The sequence below is a fragment of the Harmonia axyridis genome, chromosome 3, assembly GCF_914767665.1.
Source record: "Harmonia axyridis chromosome 3, icHarAxyr1.1, whole genome shotgun sequence".
NCBI classification, from domain to species: Eukaryota; Metazoa; Arthropoda; class Insecta; order Coleoptera; family Coccinellidae; genus Harmonia; species Harmonia axyridis.
This window is the reverse complement of record NC_059503.1, coordinates 27,840,101-27,862,197: the sequence shown is the minus strand read 5'-3', so window position 1 is coordinate 27,862,197 and position 22,097 is coordinate 27,840,101. Positions and strand designations below refer to the sequence as shown.

At 34.0% G+C, this 22,097-nt stretch overlaps 3 protein-coding genes across 4 annotated transcripts in view; 1 reads left to right on the top strand and 2 right to left on the bottom strand.

The window, feature by feature from the left end:
• The window catches only part of LOC123676878 (ATP-binding cassette sub-family D member), a 62,626-nt gene extending 57,741 nt beyond the window's left edge, over nt 1–4,885 (top strand). Inside the window, exons 3-6 of the mRNA XM_045613139.1 lie at nt 561–893; nt 3,661–3,915; nt 3,975–4,311; nt 4,384–4,885. Coding sequence (XP_045469095.1) covers nt 561–893; nt 3,661–3,915; nt 3,975–4,311; nt 4,384–4,579 — 1,121 coding nt within the window. The 3' untranslated portion in view covers nt 4,580–4,885. The remainder of the gene's footprint in view (nt 1–560; nt 894–3,660; nt 3,916–3,974; nt 4,312–4,383) is intronic.
• Nucleotides 4,886–5,237: 352 nt separating this feature from the next.
• On the bottom strand, nt 5,238–13,815 carry LOC123676879 (protein PAT1 homolog 1). The gene is made up of 8 exons (XM_045613140.1): nt 13,611–13,815; nt 13,063–13,243; nt 11,761–12,338; nt 8,230–8,508; nt 7,501–8,061; nt 6,936–7,093; nt 6,689–6,827; nt 5,238–6,234 (listed from the first exon to the last, which is right to left on the bottom strand). The coding sequence occupies exons 1-8, from the start codon at nt 13,665–13,667 to the stop codon at nt 5,974–5,976; spliced, it is 2,214 nt and encodes a 737-aa protein (XP_045469096.1). The 5' UTR covers nt 13,668–13,815; the 3' UTR covers nt 5,238–5,973.
• Nucleotides 13,816–16,533: 2,718 nt separating this feature from the next.
• Nucleotides 16,534–21,093, bottom strand: LOC123675791 (SH2B adapter protein 2). 2 transcript variants are annotated; one of them, XM_045611311.1, is made up of 7 exons: nt 20,627–21,093; nt 20,310–20,559; nt 20,111–20,256; nt 19,864–20,054; nt 19,626–19,804; nt 18,683–18,961; nt 16,534–17,006 (listed from the first exon to the last, which is right to left on the bottom strand). In XM_045611311.1, exons 1-7 carry the CDS (start codon nt 20,947–20,949, stop codon nt 16,944–16,946), a joined length of 1,431 nt encoding a protein of 476 aa, XP_045467267.1. In that variant the 5' UTR covers nt 20,950–21,093; the 3' UTR covers nt 16,534–16,943. The 2 variants fall into 2 exon arrangements, with proteins under 2 accessions (XP_045467267.1, XP_045467266.1); XM_045611310.1 differs by having other exon boundaries at nt 16,534–16,990; nt 20,627–21,092.
• Between the last annotated feature and the right edge of the window lie 1,004 nt (nt 21,094–22,097).

Here is a 22,097-nt window from a genome sequence, read left to right as displayed (position 1 = left end):
ATTTTCTGTATCTACCTGCTGAAATCCAAGATTTGGCAATTTTTACTCTCCTACTGTCATCGGTTGTTTCACGTCGTTTGGCGAGCTTGAAGTTTGTTTTCTGAATTTCTCATATATTTAGGTATTTATTTCGATATATTTTGAGTTAATATGAAACGTTGATTCATTATGGGACATAAGAAGTGCGTTCTTTGTGGAGAAACTCGCGAATTGAGCAAAATATCGTGTCAGTGATATGTTTTCATTTCCGCACACTTTATGTCAAATTTGATAGTTCATGTTGGGGACAAAATTTACTTACTGGTAAAATACGCTTCCTCTTTCTATGTTTTTTACTCTGAGGTAGTTTCTAAGAGTGCAATTTAGCGCATGAATGAACGCCCAAAAGCACCTGATTCACTTCAGTGTCTCTTATATGAGGCACAGCACAAAACCAACAGAAAAAACTGCTACATAATAAGTCGAAAACCACCAGAAATCTGACATCAAAATTCTTGATTTTTGCATAAAAATAACGAATTTCTGGTAAAAAAATTATTTTCGAATTCTTCTTTTTCCAGGAATGTTCGTAGTGTCCCTTCCAATCCTCTTGGGCGCCATCAAAACTGGCAAGATCGACGATGACGCCTCCGGCAGAGACAATATTTCGGAACGTACCCACTACTTCACCACAGCGAAGAACCTACTGATCACCGGTTCTAACGCCGTCGAGAGGCTGATGTCAAGCTACAAAGACGTTGTAGAACTGGCTGGGCATACAGCCAGAGTAGCCAACATGTTCCAGGTACTGGAGGAGGCCAGTCAAGGCATCTACCAGAAAACTGTGGTAGAAAAAAGGAAGGAGGTTGGAGGATTCCAGATCGAATTCAAAGGAAATCAACCAATCGCCAAAGGTTGGTATAAGAATTTTTTTTATCATCCGCTATAAGCTTCGATTCAATATTTTCCAGTTTTGGTTTGATTTACTTCTTCTTCATCGTACGTTAGGAGTTAGTTCTGTGTTTACCTCAATTATTTCCTAGATGCAGCAGGAATGATGAAAACCAGCTTTCATACCATCTGGTAGGTGGTTGTCCTGTCGGTTGGGATGTTTTTGGTTTTTCTCTTTTGCAATATTTTCCGATTTCTTGCCCATCGTACCACTTCCTGGATATTACATAATCTCCCTTATTTCCTCATTTCTCTTTGTGATCAAATAATGTATGTCCTGCTATTGATCTTAAGATTCGCATTCCAGTAGTTCTTAAAAGCTATTTAGTTATGGTATTCTCTGCTGTGGTCTGTATCGCGTATCTGTTCTTATCCAGGTCTCATATATTATTCTGACTTTAGTCCTGGTAATCATATATTTATTCCGCCAAAGTATCAAGGATCCTGTCTTTGTTGTTTGAGCTTTTACGTCGTTCTTTAGATTCCTATTACTTGTTATGTTCACTCCTATTCCTAGATATTTGTTCTAAACTCTAAAAATATATCTTCTTTGTTCTCTGGTACCTACTGTAAAAGATATTGTCTTAAAGAATATTTGCATTTCAAAAGCCTATGCAATTTTTTGAAACTTATACATAAAACTTTGTAAGTTGTCTTGGTCTTCTGAGATGATCACTGCTTTTTCAGCGTAACAAACAATTGTTATTTCTTTAATTCTTTGTTTCCCATTCAGTATTCTCCACTCATTTTGATATGTTACCGAACAAGATCGAGCTGATGATCCTTGTCTGATACCGGCTGTAACAGGTTTTCTATTGCTCAATTTATTTTCCGTTCCCACATACCCACTTTCCTTATTCAAATTCCTGATGGGGTTGCAACCCTCTCCAGGGGGTAACTAGTAGAAATAACAAACTTTGTATCCCAGCTTGTGTCCCCCTGTCATCAAAAAACGACCTGTCTAAGTGTTTTCACAAATTCTGATTCGTTGTTGAGTTATTGAGGGTGGAGACTTTTAAATGAGACACCCTATATGTGCAATTATCGGTGTTCAGATTTGCGATTACTTTTATTATGTTGGAGTGAATCTTTCTCTACTTCAGTGGAGTTGTTCCATCTTTCAATCGTACCCTATAAAATGCTGGGGATTACAAATTTAGCATCTATCTGTTTTCCCTGAATCCCTGCTGCTCGTCAAAAATCCCAGATGAGATCACTTCTTCTACTAAAATTTTATTGAAGAGTTTTTTTGTTGCACTCGTCAAGCTGTTACCTCGATAGTCTTGAGAATCGTTTTTTCCCTTTTTTATCAAATTGCTTTGTGCCATTCGGATGGTATACTTTTTGTGTAAAATATTTTATTGAGAAATATCTGTAGTTTTTAGCGTAACGTATCACCTCCATACCGGCAATGCCTAGAGCTTTTCAGTTTAGTCACTATTTGTTGTGTTTTCTCTAAATCTCTGGGTTTCTCCTTCATTATCTTGGTATTGGTTTCTCGGAAGGTTCTGTGATGTGCTTGTTGTTGCTGAGTCGTAAGGTTCTTTAAAATACCTCTCCCTTTAAATATCTCTGCCCGTTGAAAAATATTTTACTTACTGTTTGTATGAAGGATAAGGAATTACTGAAATAATTTTCTCTATGCCACTGATTGCTTGTCCCCTTTATATAAACTGGAAGTGGACGAATTTCTAAATCATTATTTTTAATAAAGAAACTGAAATTGTTCAAGGAAAATGAAAGAGGGAGAAGGAAAGACCTAAGTAGAGCTTTATAGTGTTCAAATCCATCGGTTGTTTGAGGGGGTTGATTGATTGGTTTGTTACTCACTGCCAGGGCCGCCGCCAGGAGCAGCATAATACCGGACATTTTGCCGATGCGCCAAATTGTAGGGGCGCAAAGTCATTTAATAAAAGAAGACTTTTTGCACCTTTAAGAACTACTTCTTTTTTTACCAAAGATTTACAAATAGAGCGTCGTACTTTTAAACAATGCAGAACTTTTTTGATGAAATCGACAAAACGTCGTTTGATAAATTTGACAAGAAGATTTTAAGTTAAAAAATACGATTTCATATGAAATTGAAATAATGCCTGAGAAGGCCCCTTTAAAGGAAATTCATATAAATTAGGAAAAGCAAGGCGGCTAAATCTTATTTTACCGGGCGCTAAAATATCTGGCGGCAGCCCTGCTCACTGCTGTGGATTATGCCTTCGTTTTTATTTTGTAATGCCATATAAGCCTATCTCATTTTTTCTTTGATACGAATATACCTATGTTCATAGTAATATTGCGCACATAGGTGTCCTTACCTGAGTGCTTAGTGTAAGAGTATATGAGCAATATATTTTAATGTATGAATTATTATTTATTGTATTCAAAAATGCAAACTTTCAGTTAAGAAATATTATTAATAAATTTAAAATTCGAGTTGAGCAGGCCGGTATTCTAAACTGAACGCACGATTGAATTTCTCGGTTCCTCGCTCAAACGCTGGATATGTACTGAATTGAAACAAGTTGTCGACACGTCGTCTCTTAAACCAACTCAATGGCTCTGTTATCAGACAACTCATAACTTTTTGGGATACATATTCGCTATCAAAAATAAACATCTACTGCACTGGTGAACATCCCAAATAGTATTAGCTTTTTTCTACACCACCTATATAATTTACTTGATATATTCTAATTAGTCGAATATTGTTTATTGATATTCTTGATTTTCTAGGTAAATGGATTCAATCCAAAGATGAGATAATCCTTGGAAATGTTCCCATTGTAACACCAAACTGCGACGTTGTTTGTCCAAGTCTCAGCTTCCAGCTAAAACCTGGTCAGCATCTACTTATCACCGGACCAAATGGTTGTGGCAAATCAAGTCTGTTTAGGATATTAAGCGGACTGTGGCCTATTTATGGTGGAGAGTTACATACACCCAAAGATTCTATGTTCTACATACCCCAGAGACCCTATATGGTAATAGGTGAGTGAGAAGACTTGAATATCTCTAAATACCATTTTATAACTGGTTTCTTGTTCCAGGAAATCTCAGGGATCAAATAATATATCCTGATACTTATGCTGATATGATCAACAAGCAAGTGACTGAAGATGATCTTAGACGTATAATGCAGATGGTTCACCTTGAACATATAGTAGACAGAGATACTTTCCATGAGATCAAAGATTGGACAGATATTTTGTCTGGTGGAGAAAAACAGAGGATGGCAATAGCAAGGCTATTTTACCACCAGCCTAAATATGCCCTTTTGGATGAATGCACTTCAGCTGTCTCCATTGATGTGGAGAGTAACATTTATCAGCAATCCATCGATATGGGCATTACACTTCTGACTATAACCCATAGGCCCACATTATGGTAAATATAAACTTCATCAAAAAAAAAAAGTTAAAGTTTCTTTACTTTTCATTTACACGTTTTTTATTCCAGGAAATTCCATAGCCACATTTTACAATTTGATGGGACTGGTGCTTGGACCTTCAACACTTTAAATGCAGATGACAGGCTAGACCTCAAGAAAGAAAAGATGAATCTCCTGGAAATTTCCAAGGACCAAAAGTTGCATTCCAATGAAAAGGAGAGACTGGACGAAATCAACAGGCTTCTTGGAGAAGATGATAACTAGAACATCACCAAAAATATATCGGATCATTTGCCTCCAAAGAAAACAAATAACGCATCACAAGGGGGGCACAGAAAGGATGACATTACACATCAGACAGATTTTGGGTTGGACTTCTTAGTGAGACTAAGTCAAGTCCCTAACAGATTTATGTGATTTCATTCAGTTCACTTGTAGATACGTAGTGCAAGTTATTGTGATTTTTATGTATTACGTAGATGTTTTTATTTTTTAAATATTTTATGATACCATCTTATGTAAGTATCTGTTCAGTTTTTGATGGTTTACATTGAAAAGTACACAAATAAGCGACTTTGTTTTCTTTCTACCCAATCATTACTATATCTTTGGAGATTAAAATAAATGCAGGATAGACTTACCTTAACTTATTTAAAATTGATGAAGAAGTATTTCTCAATCTCAAATTTTACTGGTATTTCAACCATACCAACAATCAAGAAATGTTGCAATAGTCTTTCAAATAGAATAGAAATAAGTTGTTTTCTCCTCCTCTTTATGAGATTTTTTAAAGTTGGAAAAAAACTTGAACTGTCATTTCATTAAAACAAATTTCAAAATAAGAAAGCCTGACTAGTGCCAAGCTCCTTCGTTCTACTAATATAAATTTCAAAGTATATGATGATTAATAATAAAAAACTGATTTTGATAAGGATGAAATTTATTTGCAATGGTAGTCAAACATTGATTAAAATATATTAGTTTGACATTGACCTAATCAAAGTAAGCGTCTAAATAGGAAGTAAGGTCTTAATAACAAAGATATCTGTCGAACATATTTCGATATCTTCAAATAAAATTAAAAAATGGGTGGATCTCTAACCTCATAATTATCAAATATAACTTTTTATCAATTTACATCTCTTCCACAATTACATTCATCAATGCAATTTTAAAACAAATATTTTGCATTTAAATTGTAGTTAAAAATGATACAAATGCTTAAAATTCCATAATTCACAATTAATCTGAAGACAAGATAAAAAATATATCATCACTAACAAGAAATCGAATCTGAAAGATGAATCAATAATAAAAATATACAAATACGGTAATATCTAAAAATTATAACAATTGTCTTGCTGAATCAATAAACAATTAGTCCTCAACAATGATCCTTAATTTCATGAATAAATTATTATAAATTACCCAATAAGTTCGAGACATTAAGAAACAGCTGAACCCACAAAAAAAAAACAACTATAAGAAAAATGCTTAAAAAAATGCCCCATTAATTTTGTCTGGTTAACCTCAAAAGGAGTTAATATATAACCAAGGCATCTTTGTCCCTTACTTATGGATTCACAAAAAAAAAATGAGCTCAACATTATCCAGTGATTTTCACACATTGTAATTCAATGTTCATCTGAATGAAGAACTCAATCCTTCTCCTCAACAAAGTGTTTCCTTAGTATCATGGTTCTGTCTGCATTGAGGTTAGGTATGCGCTGACAAAGCTTGTTCAACGTTAGTTGTGACATTCCCTCTAGAGGGAAAGGAATTTTCGATATTTGGCTAAGCAGGTCAGTCACAGTAATAATGAAGTTAAACAGAGCCGTTTGTTGAGTTTCGATCACTTCATTAGTTGACATCAGGAATTCACTCCTCACCAAAAAGGCTGTCATTGCCGATAAGCCAAACTGAAATGATGAATATTAATAAGAATTATTATTATTGAAGAATTTTTGACTTTACATAATACAAAAATTTCATTTTTGTCGATTAATTTATCTAGATGAATATGAATATAAGGAAATACAAATTTCAAAGAGCCATATCCTATTTTGTCCATCAATATCCTTAGGGTATCCACAAATTTCAAGTTTTTAGGATTTCCCCCTTTTTTTTTATTCAACGGACATACAGAATTTCATTTATGGACCGATTTGCCATCAATGAGCCAAACCTTATCATTCAAGACCATCCCCGATTCAAAACTAGAAAATTACAGACAACATGGAAAATGATTCACTGATGTTTGGGAAATGAGCTTTCAAAAAAGGCTTGTATTAAAAATCAATAAATGAATCAGTCTTCCAGTGATCCTAAAATAGCTACTGCAAGAAGCCAAAGTTGGCTAAAAATCTCAATTACCTGATTCATCAAAACAAAATAGAGAGGTGCTTTAGACTGGTGACCTAACGGAGTGCTACGGCTATTTTCCAATCTGGTTACCTCTGTCAGCCCTTGAATATTGTCCAGAATATTTGCCATTTTCACTGTCTGGGTATACCTATTGGAAAATAATACAATCGTATATTTGTGAATCAAGTATGAAGTTCATTATTATTTGAATGAAAATCTTTATTTGAAATTAAATGAATTGAAAATAATAACTCACCTTTTGAATAGGGGATATAACTTGGGTAAAATTTTGTCCCCTGCTGTATCTCTTCTACCAATTATGGGTATACTCAACAACAATTTTCCCCAAATCTCTACGATCTGGGGGAAGAAGTGTTCTGAATGAATAGCAGGAAGAAGTCTCAGTAACAATATCTGAAATGAATGATTAGTTTTATTTTTCTCATATTAGGATCAATTTTGAACAAATGGAACATAGGAATTTTTCATATGAATAGCAACACGAACCTATGGAGACATAATTATAAACTTTCAGCTGAACGCTGCAGATGGAATGGGCGAAAATATTTTCTAACTAAATATGTAGTAGAAAAGTGGAACAAGCATAAGATCCTTCAAATTCAAACTTTTTTAGTTCACCACTAGGTGACATAGCAGTCTATCAATTTAGTAAGGGTAGAGCTTATTTCCAATTGACAATACTTTATTCAAATCGATCTGACAGAAACATAACCTAACTGACTTGAACTTTAATATGACAGATGAAAAGTGTTAAATAAGCTCTCTTTGAGAGACAGTTTATAACAGATAATAATTCCTACCTTTCCCTTCCTGATATTCATAAAACTTGTGAACTTTTCCTCTTGCAATAGGGTATTCACAATTTTCTGCATGTAATCGAGGGGATTCTCCACCACATCTTCATTCTCCTTTTTCACCAGCTCAAGGATCTCATGTTTCTGCTCAACAGTTGTGGCATTCTCCAGTTCTCTGATACGCTGCTTCAGCTTAATATCTTTTAATGTCTTCAGATTATTGATGGCCATGGCATTGGTTAGGTCTTCTGCTTTAAGGAACATTGTATAGAGGGCCTCCAATTCCAGGAGCAATTGCTTGGTTTTCTTGCTGTCCCTGGAAGACATGGAGGTGTTTTCTGAGTCCTTGTCGCAGTTCACCACATCCATGTCTATGATCTTTCTTGGGGCCATGACCGATCCACACTGCAGCTTACCAAGGGAGTTCTCAAATTGCAGGGGGGTGTAAACCTTGGGAGTCAGGGGACTCTCCTGTCGATCACTGTTCCTACGTTGCCGCCCGGTCTGAAGTCTCAATAACTGCTGCTGGTTCTCTTTGTTGCTTCTGGCCTTCCGTTCCTTGTATATCTGATAGAGGAAAGTGTAAATCAATCGCATAATTACTATTGGTACTTAAAACAGCAAATTTATAGTTGACTAATCTAGCTCACTTGTAACTTTTATGTTTATAGAGTTACTACCGAAAACAATCCTGGTAATCATATAATTTTTTATTACAAATTTTTAAATACTTACTGTGTAATAGTAATCGTCAAAATAAGGTGTGCCTGTATTCAATTGCAACATTTGAATATTCAAAAGCCACTGCTTCTCCCTGGGAGTCATCAACCCCTCGTACTCGTCTATGACTACGTTCTTATCACGAGAGCCTTCCTGGCGCTGTTGGTAGTGATACTGCTGTTGATTGTGTTGTTGCTGCTGTTGGTATTGGTGCATTGGGTGCACATTCTGCACGTGAGCCGGCATTAAGGGCATGCCGCCCCTATGCAAATGCGACGGGCCCTGATGATTCAGCTGAAAGGAGAGTCGTTTTTGAATTTTCAAAGAAAAAAATTCCGTTCTCATGATATCAACTTCGCACATTTTTACGAATGTTTTTCTGTCAAATGAAGACGATGCCGATTTAACAAACACAAAACCACAGAAGAGATCTTCTTCATTTCATTTTTTTTTGTGGTCAATAAAGATATGTCAACAAGTGACAACATATGACCTTATGTTTCGCTTTTTTCAAATTATCTAAGCTAGACTCACTAAAATAACAACAGTAAACATAAAATATGTTCAATGTCAAAACTGATTATCAAATGATTTTTTTTTAAATCACGGATGCTGATGAGGGTAATTTTTTAATTTAAAAGTTTTATGAAGACATGAATAAAAACGATTCAAATAATTAAGAAGCTATTTGCATTTATGGTGGACATGGTGCACTCTTCTTTAAATAAAAAAAAACACCGCAAATTCTGCACTACTGCTTATTATTCTCTCTTTCTCAAAATTCTCAACCTGTGAAGAAAAAATATGAAAATATCGACGAAAATATTTCAGCGAATATCCGTGCCGTAGTAATCTGTTCAGAAATTCAAGTCGAAATTTCAAGAATGCATAACACAGAAATGATAAGAGCTAAAACTTTGAGTTGGGAAATATTACATTAATGGAATCACCCTAACAATAAGTGTTTTCAATTTTATGACTGAATTGGGTTAAGTTGCGTAGATAACAATTTTTGAAAATTTGTTAACTTTTTCCCTTCAAAATCAATGGATCATGTTCTCAAGACAAGAGGATCAATGAGGTTTAACTACCGATTTTAGCAGCAAGTTTAATGAGCATAGATTTTTAGTTACCAAGAAAAGCTCGGACGAATTTTTTTCATTCGATTGTTGGATTATACACATTCCAAAACGTAAACATTGAAAATTTCAGGAGGGTTTTTTCTTTTTTAATCATTTGAATTTCTTTTCCCTCGAACAATTTCAAAGGTCTATTATTGGAAATAGCAATCAATATAAAATGTAAACCATTAATCCACCTGCAGTTTCTAATGATGACAACTTAGTTATTGTAACTGAAGTTATTGTAGTGAATGTTAATTAAAATTTTTCGTGAACAAGAGCGTTCTGGTATAGTAAATCTAAAGTCACTTGGAGGGAGCCAGAATATTTCAATTATAGGAGGGTTATCCAAGTTTCCAGAAATTCCTTCGGGACCAATGAATTTATTGCCTAACAATACTCTAAAATAAACTCCGGTATTTAGAGGATCGCGGTAACCACTTCAACCACGGGACCAAGATTTTTCGTCGAGTTACGTTATGTTCAACATAAGTGTAATTCGAGTTATACAGGTCATCCTTGATTAAATTCGACTTACAGAGGTAAACCAAATAGTTATTCGAATTATAGAGGTGAAGAATAGTGATATTCATTCATATTTAATGAATTTACTGAAAAATGAAATGACAATAAAAAATTTCACAATGAAATAGATCAAATTCTGAATATTTTAAGAGTTTATCTGATGAAGGAGTCTGATTGAGACTCCAAAACGTCAAAAGAGTGAGTATAAAGTGTTATTGTTTGTTTCTTTTTTGGCAAAATTTTTTTCAACCTGACTTATTATGCGCAGGAGCATTTCATTCAAATTTTTTAAGCTTGTTTCAGAAATTGATAGTGAAAACTATAAATGAGTTTTTCGTAAAAATTCCAATCTTCTGAGAGGCCTCTTAGGAGCTTAGGGGAGTCGGGATAAAAAACATTGAACAAAAAATGTATTTCCTACAGCCTTCACATAACTAAACAAAAAACAAAGCAAAACTCTATAAAATCTCATAATGCGGTGTTTGGAATTAACTACCGACTTCGAATTATAGAGGTAATTTTTGTGTTTTCGACTTATAGAGGTAAAAATGGTGAAATATTTCCGTAAAATCGTTTCCAGTTATGCAAGGAAATTTTTTCGGCTTAGACAGGTTTTCCAAGGGGATTAAAAATAATTCGAGTTATCGAGGATTTCAAGTTAACGAGGTTCGAGTTAACGAGAGTCCACTGTAATACTATAATTTCTCCACAGCACTCTTAATCACGAATTTTAATGAATGTTTGTTATAACAGTTTTCAAGTTTAGTGCCGAGTCCACAAAGATCTCCAATTAGTTCATAACCATTGAAAATGGTCAAATGATTGTCATAAAATAGTCTACTACCGACGTAGAAGTCGTCCTAAAAATTAAAAAGCAATCATTCATTGATGCATGTATGGAACCCTTGGAGACCACAGAACTGTTTATAGGATTACATGAGATGTGATTTATTATGATGTCATTGTTAGTTCTTAGTTATTTCACAAGGAAGACAATGAGCCCCCAATTCTAATACTTATTTGACATACACAAACTAAATTTAAATATGTCCGATTTGTTTTTACAGAATCAAGTAGTAGTTGTAGTAACAGTACTTTATTGTTCATAAACAAACAAATGGCCATAGACCTAAGGTCCTTCAGCCTGCAGAATCAATATTTTTCATAAAGCTAGAAATTGCTGTTCTATACATACACCCTAAATCTGAACTTGATAAGATCTTTTGTGATGGAAATATTGGGTATATCTTTTCCAATATTCTTCTGGAGTTTTCTATGGTTCTGATGATCAACTTGAAATCTCATTCAATTTTGTCGTCACATAAATATTGGATTTTTTGTTGTTGATATTCTTGAATTTTTTGGGGTTATAATTATAGGGCCAACATAATATTTTCCAGAAAGCTTGAAACTCTTATTGAACATCTAAGTGCAAAATTTCATCTCATGAGGAAAACAAAATTACGAATAAGGAAATGTTCCCATTGACAAACTTAACTGGTCCATGTGAGATCCAAACCCACCCTGAATATCTAAAGTTTTCAGGACTTTTTGTTCCAGAGTTATCCAGTTTACGACTTGAAAGAAATTAATTTGAGCTCAGATTTAGAATTACAGACATCCTAAACGGAATGATAGAGCGCTCTATTTGTAGAACAAGAGATCATAAGAAGGCTTATATCAAAAAACCATAAACTAATCTACACATTTGGCATTATTCACAAAATCGTCGTCCCAAAAAACATAACAACCGCCCAACATTTAGATCAACTTATGTTCTCTAAAATTTCAGAAAAATTTCTTTAGAAATTAATTCAGCTATAACTTCCTCACAAGAAAGTGTAAACATTACCAAGACCTATTTTTCCCACAGTAAAAACAAGTTCTAAGAAGTACTTACATGATTTGGATAAGGCAGTCCCGGAGGCGGTCTTTGAAGGATGTTGTTGCCCTTTAGAAATGAGTGCGGTGGCATAGGTCTGAATCTAGGAGGATATATAACGTGTCTCATAGGCGTCCCCATGTTAGCAGGAGGAAAACCTGGAGGGAACCTATTGGGGCCCACCGGGTATTGGGGAGGGTATCCTTGAATTGGATACCCTCGTGGTAAGAAAATGCCTGGCGGAGTGACAAAACGGTAACCCGGGGGTGGCGGAGGTTTCACGGGAACAGGCAGAGTGGGGGGAGGGACATTGGTCGTCTTGATGAGGCTCTTCTCCAGCTCCTCCACAGTACATATCTTGGGTGTAGACTTGGGTATGTTATGCTGAAATGGAGACGTGACCTGAATAGTCTTGGGGGTATCAACTTCGTCAATGCCTGTCCGGCGTTCCACCTTAGACCGTTGGAGCGCTGTGGGTAGAAGGTTTTGGATAGTTGGAGACTCTCCATTTCTTGGAGTAGGTGTATAAGCCCAGACAGAATTCCCAGTCAGGTTTAGGGGGGAGGAACTCAAAACTAGATCCTTTAAACTGTCAACTGAAAACAAAAAAATGTTATGTTAAAAAAATACTTATCTTTGACAAGGTAGCGGCACAAAAATAAAAACTTTATTGAGATATCCCGAAATGTCAGGTATATCAACAAGTATTCATTTGTTGTACATAATATAACTCAAATTGAAAAGGACAATGTACAACAGTTATAAGCAATGCTTTTTATTAATTCCATTTATGTTTATAGCTGTATGAATACAGAAAATGTAATATTAACCTCTCAAATATTCTTGAACAAACCATAATCATAACCTCAAAAATTGCTTCAAGGGTTACCAGTTCAAAAATCAGCAATGAAACAAATATCAAAAAGTATAGTTTAATAGTGTGAGATATCTGTGCGAAATTTAGACCAGAAGTAGACATGAAAACATCCATCAAAATAGATTTATAACAGGCAAAATGTAATAAAGGGTATCTGTAAGAGAATTTATCAGGTGTACCTCATTTTCAAAAGCCTTATAGGGTAATAAGCTTCTATTATGTTATCATTGAGGTTTGTTTCCATTTGATGAGAACATAAGAGTCTAGTCAACTTATAACCATGAATTTCAAAAATCAAAAGAAATATTCCAAAAAAACCTCAATTAATGAACAAAACTACTCATCTTTGTCTTAAGCACAGGTGAGATTCAATATTCAAGAACTATTTGGTAACTAGTATTTTCAGTAGTAAGATAATCATTAGTAGCAAACAATGTACGCACCTATTTCGTCTTCTTTACTTGAATGCTTTGCGAATTGCGCGAATTTTTCGTGTTGTTGTTCCCAGTCATCGACAGTAGAGTCACATTCAATATCTCCAAAGGTTTCATCATTGAGAGCATCATATTCATCTTCATTGTCTAAACAACTATCGTCTTCTGGTAGAGAAATCTGTTCACTATCCTAAAAAATAGATCTTTTAGAGATACAGGCATTAGGCATTAAAACAACAGAGACGTCAATTAATATTTATTTACATATTTTTGACTTTACAAAAATAGTTTCTATAGAATAAATATTGATGGCATTTTCAACAAAGTCACTCCCATATGTGAATATGAAATTATAAATAAATGAGAACTTCACTTACAAAATATTGCGCATTAGAGTTAGGTTGGAAAACGAAAATGGAATGGCCTCTTATTTATACGAGTTCAAAAGTCGAACAATTTTGATATACTTCATAAATATTATATGTTTCACACAAATTAATTATATTAGTGGAATATAGATCAACAAAATGGAGAATTCAAGAAAGTTGTATACTTACTTTTAGCGTGGGGAAATTAAAGAATGAAGATTCAGCCATTTGGTTTAAATTCTTCATTGAACATTATGATTAACATCAAATTATACGGATATTCCTAGGAACATCAAATATTTCACTCACTTCAGGGTTAACTTCGCAAAACTTGTGAAATCGACACAAAAAAACTGTATTGAAAGACCTAACCTCTGTCAATGTCAAATTATTTTTAGTAGTCTGTGATTTTTAGGATTTGGCAAAACAGAATATTAACCATAGATAAATTTACTTCTTTTATCTATTATATGGCTTCCACCACTGATAAATAGATACGTTTACTTTACACTTTACTCATATATGTAATATGAGAAAAAAAGGTTTGATAACGAAGGTTAAACCAAAAATTACTTGAAATAATAGCATTTTTTTTTATTCGAATGTTCCTAAACTGGAGGTACGAAGAGAAATGAAAATTCCTTGAATAATTGAATAGAATGTCCTATACAAGGGCCCGCAAATGCTTTGTTTTCGAGATACAGGTTGTTTCTTGTAGTCCTACTTTTTTGTGATACATATAACAGTTTATCGAATCTGTATTGATCTTCTCTACAGATTGGGTAAATAAGTACCAAAACTCATAATTAATTATTTAGTGGTCTCAGCTCACTGGATCTTATAATAATTTGAATTTTCCTGAGAATTACTGAAGAATTGTTCGACAAGAACCGACAAGAAACCATACAGTGTAGAACTGGACCACAATTTCTTTTTACATTTTTCTAAGCTACCAGTGGTTCACCAAAAAAAAGTTCTGGTGGAAAGAAGCGGGCACTCTTCCAGAAAATCCCTGTAGATTTGCATTCAAAATTAGCATATCACGCAATGTTAACTCTAAGTTTGAACATCTATGCCAAAAGACCAGGCAGCAGCCTAATAGAAAAATTGTTACCAATTAAGTTTTCTAAATTTTTCATATGTCTAAAATTATTACCTTATGGCTAAGCAATATTTGTCGCGCAAAAGTGTTACATTCAAGATTTTTTCCTACGATTTTTTCTCATAGAGCAACTAAGGTGCTATGAGAAAAAAAACTTGAACTTTAACAATTGTATCTCGAAAACAAATCGTTTCCGGACCCATGATATAGGACTTTATTTCTTAAAATGAACCGAGGAATCTGTCATTTTCATTTGTACCTCAAATTTAGGAACACTCTGTATAGTCAATTGAAATAACTGATGTTCTTACAAATAAATTGCAATTTGAATGAAACACATTAAATTGTAAAATACAGCACAGACAATTTTTTGATGCGAATAACTCAGTTCGGTCCTTTGACAACTGCGCGCAATATTAAAATTTTGTGAGAATAATGATACAAAAAACAACGGATAACAGTAGCTATAGCGCTGACGAATGAAAAATCACAGATGACAAAACAAAGGGGACGCCGACAAAACGGATAGATGCAAGGGCGTAGATCTTTTTTTCTTGGGGGGTAATCGAAAAAATTGTTGCTAACGACTACGTTTGCTCATATATGTAATGTGAGAAAAACAGGTTTGATAACGAAGTTTGAACGAAATTATTCAAAATAATTTTTTTAATTACCAATTCGATTGTTCTTATCTCATACTGGGTGTTCCTGAATTGGAGTTACGAAGGAAAATGAGAGATTACTTGGATAATTTTAAAAATAAAAGGACCCATAACATTAGCTCGCAAACGCTTTGTTTTCGAGATACTGAGTGTTTCTTGTAGTCCTACTTTTTTGTGATGCTCAGCCAGTTTATCGAATCTTTATTAATCTTCGCTACAGAGTTGGTAAATAAGTACTAAAACTTATAATTAATTTATTTATTACAGCTGGCAAACTGAATCGTTATAATAATTTAGATTTTTCTGAGAATGACTACTTTCTCGAAATGATTGCAGATACGAAAAAATTAAAACAAACCAAAAAGTGTAGTATTGAACCAGATTTTTTTTTTATTTTTCTAAACTACCAGTGGTTCACAAAAAAATAATTCTGGAGGAATGAAGCGGGCACCCTTCCAAAAAAGATTCACCCTGTAGATTTGCATTTAATAAAATTCACATATAACAGGGACTTTGTTATAGGACTTTTTTCTTGAAATGATCCGAGAAATCTGTCATTTTCATTTGTACCTCCAATTTAGAAACACCCTGTAGATATAGTCAATTAAAAACTGATGTCTTCACAAATAAATCGTAAAAGGGTCCGATTTTTTGCTTTTGTGTCGATTTCAAAAGAAAATTAAAAGAGTATCGGTTCATTTTATGGAAAAATTTTCGTTCTTCGCCTTTGAGAGAATTCTGAAATTTTATATTTTGGAAATCTTGGGCGGTGTAATTACTCCCAGTACCCCCCATTTCTACGCCCTTGGAATCATCCGAGAAGATTCAATTTCAGAGCCCAGTTTTCTATTCTTACCAATAATTATTTCTTCGAAACCTGTTTCGGATAATTAATTTTATATTTCTTTTATTTCTCTGCTCACAGATTTAAAGGGGTCGTTGCAACGCAACAGGGTCACCTCTCCACGATGGTGTGTCCTAGGCAGGAATCGCTGGATAGGTCAACTGATGAGTCCACTAACGATCTCGGAACGAGACACCAAACCCCTAGGAGAGGACGCACCTCGTAACTTGGCGAGAGAAAGACTCACCAAACAGCCAATCCAGGGAGGTATATATTCGTTCGAGAACGAGGCATGCCTAAAGATACGGTTTCCTCGGACAGTATCCGTCGATCGTCGCGTTTAGACGACTTCATCTCACCAATGGCAATTCTAGTTATCGCTTAACCCCACCCAGCTATACGCGATTGGTTAGATAAAGTCCTAGAAATGCGGCGCTCAATGGAGACTTACTATCCGAGGACAACATATCCTAATGTAGATAGCATAAACATAAAAGAGCTACAAATACTTCGATGTTTTATTATGGATTCACATAAATTGTAATCGGTTCATAACAATATTTTTCTTCTTGATTATCCAGACACCATTTCATAAATAACTCCTTAAATATCATATAATTATTGACAGTATAATCTTTTCAATAGTTACAGTATATGTACTTTTTTTAATCAATTTAGGAACTCAAAACATAAAATTGGTGAATTAAAGGGTCATTAATTCAATTCCAATTTAAAATAGAAGATTCGAGATAATTAACTTGACCACATAAAAAAATTTTCAAAATTAGAATTATGACTCTTTTTCACTTATTACGTGCCTGTTTACGTACACATTATTTTTTCAATGTTTCTAATTAGCAAGTTCTTAAACAAAACTGTATTGGTTGTCTATAGCTCTTCCAGGGGTTTCGTTGCTACCATCCGGTTCTTGAGTTCGCACACTTCCATTTCCGGTTTGTACCTAAAAATTTTGGATTCTAGTTTACGTATAATTAATAGAAATGAAGTTTCTGATGTACATCATGCATGCCATGCTTTACTATTTCCATTGATAAAATTTTGGGATGATCAGAAATTATATTGAAATTTTAGTTATATTTGGATAGTAACTAATATTAAAACCCATCCATAGTTTTTCTTGGAAACTACAAGAGTTAATGCAAAATATTTGATGTCAAAATCATGTGTTATCTATTGAAAATTCTAGCATGTTCAAAATTATATGCAAGAATCCGAAGTCCTACATTTTAATATATTATAGAAATTTCAAATGTTTACTGGGAAATAATAATAAATGTTCTTATGGTGAAATTTACAGCATTTTTACAAAAAGCTTTATAATAGTGGAAGATAATATGTTTGAACCATGCCATTCATTTTAATTTGGCCTCTGTGGAGAACAAGGTATAACTCCAACATTTTAATTCTATCATTACTCTAATTAAAGAGATTTTAATTACTGAATTGTATTCCAAATTCTGTTGCTTCAGTTTATCTGGTCTCATCTCTCTAAGCGGAAGCAGGCAATTCTGAAAGCAGCAAAGCTCTCTGCCAAAAAAAATGCCTTTTTCATATTTTCGTCATTCTCATCACTAAAGAAGGAAATTAATGAATTGAAAGAAAAGTTAGCAATCAAGAAGTTATATTTACATGTTTGTACTTAAAAATAATGGATGTTTTCAAATAGGAAGTAAATAAGGAGGTATGTGGAGAATCTACAAGAATAAATAAAATAAAATCAACAAGAATATATAACAAAATACAATTGTTAAATTATATATAGGATGTTTCAGAAGGTTCTCTATGTCTACAATAACTTGAAAAAATTATGTTATTGGAAAAATTATTAGATACCATTAAATCAAAATATGTACAATAACTTATTTGAATCTCAAGAAATGCATACATAACCAAAAATATACTTATCTAATTTGTCATTTCGAAAAGAAGGTCAAACTCACAGAAAATTCTTAAAACACTTGACAAGTGAAAAAAATTTTCTAGGGCAGCAATAGCATCAGCTTTCATGTGAGTTTGGAGCCACACCAAATATTTACAAGATTATTGAATAAATTAAGATTGAGAGGTAACATATCTACAAGTATCTGAAGAACAACAAAAAAGAAAACATTAATTTTAAATTAAACAATAGTATAATTCAGGAGATCTTCAGAATTTAAATAAATCTTGAATAAAGATAAGAATTCGAGGTAGTAAGAGCTTTGACATGAACACAGAATGACTTAATAATATTACTGAAAAAAGGCATTTGATTTCATTTCTTACGTTTGTGGTACCAGCAGAACTATAAAGCATGAGAAGTATTGCAAGCTCTTTTAGCACAGCCAACCTCCGCAACATAGATTGCACAATTCCTTAAATAGCACACATAATTTGACATATGACATTTACTGGACAATACATCTAATCTTCAATTACTGAAAGGAACAGCATGTGTTCCAATTGAGTTTTCGAAGATACAGAACAGTTTATTTTGTAATTTCCCTGGTACCACTACTCAACTAACATGCAACATAAATTCCCATATGACCACTGAAGATTCAGAAATATTACACACACAGGGGTGGTAAACGTGGCAGAGACATCAAAAACCATGAAGATTTTAACAACAATAATATCTATTTCATCTCACTTGTCTAACTTCAGGTATTGGAGGAGCCCTTCTTTCTCCATTAGCAGCTGTTTGATGCGCCATTTGATTCCTACGTTCCATTGAAGATTGTAGAGGTCCCATGGCATTTTGGTTGATCACGTAATCTGTCAGTGTTACATCTGAGTTGCCTCCACTTTCTAGAGGTATGGGCTGGTTGCGGAAATGCTCCAACATCTCATAGATGGACTGGAACCAGAAATGTTGAACCCTGCACTGACCCTGATCGTTGATGGTCATTCTCAAATGTTTGGCACGCCCCTGAATTATAAAAGTTTTGATTTAGAATATAACATGGCTGTTATATTACAAACAGGAAATGTCAAAAATGATGAAGAGAAATTTAAATTAAGTTTCACGAAATCTTTATTGACAATTGTTTTTGAGCACATGTTCTCCAAACACAAACAAAAAGAGCTAAAAAAACTTGAAATTTCCAGGATATGTTAGACCTGACATGATGTCAGAAGCTTTTCAGCTCAGTTTATTTACTCTCCAATTTCACTCTTGGAGACCATATAAATTTATATTGGTAAATATATATGAGATGTGATTCATGAATCACCTCTAATATTTAGAATTAATCACAAGCACTGTGGTTTCCAAGGGTGCAATTGGCGCATTAATGAACTAGTGCTCAAAAGCTCCTGACTTCACATCAGTCTTTTTATGAGTGCATTTCTCTTAATTAGTTTAAAATATTTCATTATTGGCTATAAGGTTTATAGGCTCAGCTCAATAATAATAATGAATTTTTATTTAAAGTTGTAGCCAATGGCCAATTGCCAAAACAATAAATCATAACAAAAAAATAAGGTGATCATGAGGATCACCACAATAAATGTTTTGTGGATGTCTCAATCAGTTTATAACCAACTCTTGTAGTAACAATAATAATGTAAATTGTTATTAGTTTCATATTAACCTGGAAATTGAAGGTGAGGACAAACTCCCCAGTCCTGGTCTCACTTTGCCTAACTAAAAACAAACCATGACTTTGTGTGCCTCCATGCAGTACAAGTTGTGTGGCTTCAGACCTGCCTAAAGTACCATGAAACCAATATTCCTTCTTCAATGTTTGACCAATATCAGTCTCCATCATTGCTACGAATTCATTGAATTTTTTAATAACTAAAAGCAATAAGTGACTTCAAAATCCTTACTTTGAGCTACATCATTGGTGCATATTTCAAAGTTGCTGCTGGATGAAAGCCTATCACCTCCTCTACCCAAGATATGTCTTGGAGGTAGTTCGGGAGCATGACCTTGGTAATCCCTAGTCATACCATCTCCACTTAAACCATCAGTTCCAGACGTGGCCCTCATACAGTATTTGATGGTAGCCAACCATGACCTGCAAAAAAGAATTGGTAGATTCCAAGAAAATAATAAGGACTGACAAAGCTTAACCTCATATCATCTGTATCCTGAGCCTCTATAACAAATTCCAAATTGTTGACAGCCTTTAAGACAAAAGTGTTCTCATGGTCTGGCATTTCCAGTGCTGTAGTTTCTCTTACTTCAACAATAAGAGCGCAAAAAACACCACTTCTTGGCTACAAGAAGAATTTTTATCTTATGGAAAAACTTCTTAGACTGCATAATATACCTTTGAACTTTTTGGTGGACAGTAAAATTCTAGCATGTATCCCCCAACCGCTTTAACTAGAGCTAAACGACATTTTTCCCATCTCTGTGGGCTACCTGTTTGATCCAAGCTCTCTGGGGTAGAATAATTAACAATTCCTTCTTTTCTACATTCTACAACTATTTTGGCAAGTTTAGTTTTATTGTGGGTAAGATCCATCTCATCTGAATGTTGCTTATGGAATCCCCTTCGTAACATTTTGAAACTAAGTCTATAACAATAAAATATTTGCAATGATTGAAAAATATTGAGACAATTAGGGGTATTCACATAACTACCTTCTAAAAAATGGTTTATGTTGCATTTTTGGGGAACCTTCTTCATTTTCCGAGTTTTCGTCGTGTTTCAAACTACCATTCATAGACTTACTATTCTGCAATTTCCTCCTGTTATAATCTACTTCGAATTGTTCACTGAAACTCTCGATGAATTTGCGTAAAAAGTCTTTATGGGTCAATAGATTCCTGTTATGTTCACTCAAGTTATGTGTTATAAAATGAGAACAGCTTTTTGAGAAATCCTGGGCCGCTGCACTAGCATGTCGTTCGCAAAAATCGATCCAGGCATTATCACCCATAGGCGACTCTAAAGCTGTTGCCATTTTGAGTAGTCAACCGACAATGCGAATTAATAGGGCATTTTACACATTCTTGTCACTTAATGTTTATTACATCAATTTACTGTTTTTGTTTTGACAATAACACAACCAACTTTGGACGCCATTCCCGAATGACAGATATCACCACAGAATTATATTGAAAAACTTATAATCTTTCAAATATGTGATTAGATCAGTGCTCAGAATAATAAACATATACCGGGTGTTAAAAACAAAGTGTCAATATTTTGGGAGCTGATTATAGACCTCAAAATAAGTAAAAAATGCAATGAGCGCAAATGAGCCGTTTTGGAGATTTTTCGGTTTTCGAATCAACTACTAGCGCAACCAAATATGTACGATATTCGATTTTTTTTTCAGATTTCTTGTTGACTGAACTGAAAACGAAAATGTTTTTCTCTAATTCTGTGGTTATTCCGTTCATTCTTCCACATCTTGTAGAACAAAATCGTGCGAGAATATATCAGAAACGCACAGTTTTCATGGTTATATTTTATTATTCTATGTTGGCACTCCGAACTTTCCGCTACGGCTTTATCTGTCAATTCATCAATTTGCCTTAAAGAAATCAGTTCTGCCAAACAACATTTTTCAATGCAAAAATTACTAAATTATATTTTGAACTCGTGGAAGAATATCAATACCTTCTGCACTTGTATTATAAATAACTATTCTGTCGGTTCATTAAAAAAATCACAGCTGACATCAAACATTTGGTTTTCATATGAAGATTTTTCCAAATATAAAATTAACTAAGGAGAAAAATTCAATATACACTTTTTGTTTCCTTACTTTTCTTCCTAGAGTCAATAAAAATGAATTATTGTTTAGACTCTTCACTTTATGATTTGTTCAGAGAATTATGAAAAGCTGCTGTCAAATGTAGTCATACTAATTAATAGTAAGTAACTTCCATAATTTCTGGAGATTTCCATAGGATTAAACTGAGGAAATTTCTCAACTAACAACAGAATTTGAGAACTGCACCTATCCTTAAAATTTCAAATTTCCAGGTTTTCCGTTCTAGAGCTATCGTGTTTACGGCTGGATATAAAATAAATCATTACAAAATGCAAATGATTTCTCGGAGCGGATTATTCGCAAAATGTAAAATTAAGCTAAGGAACTCA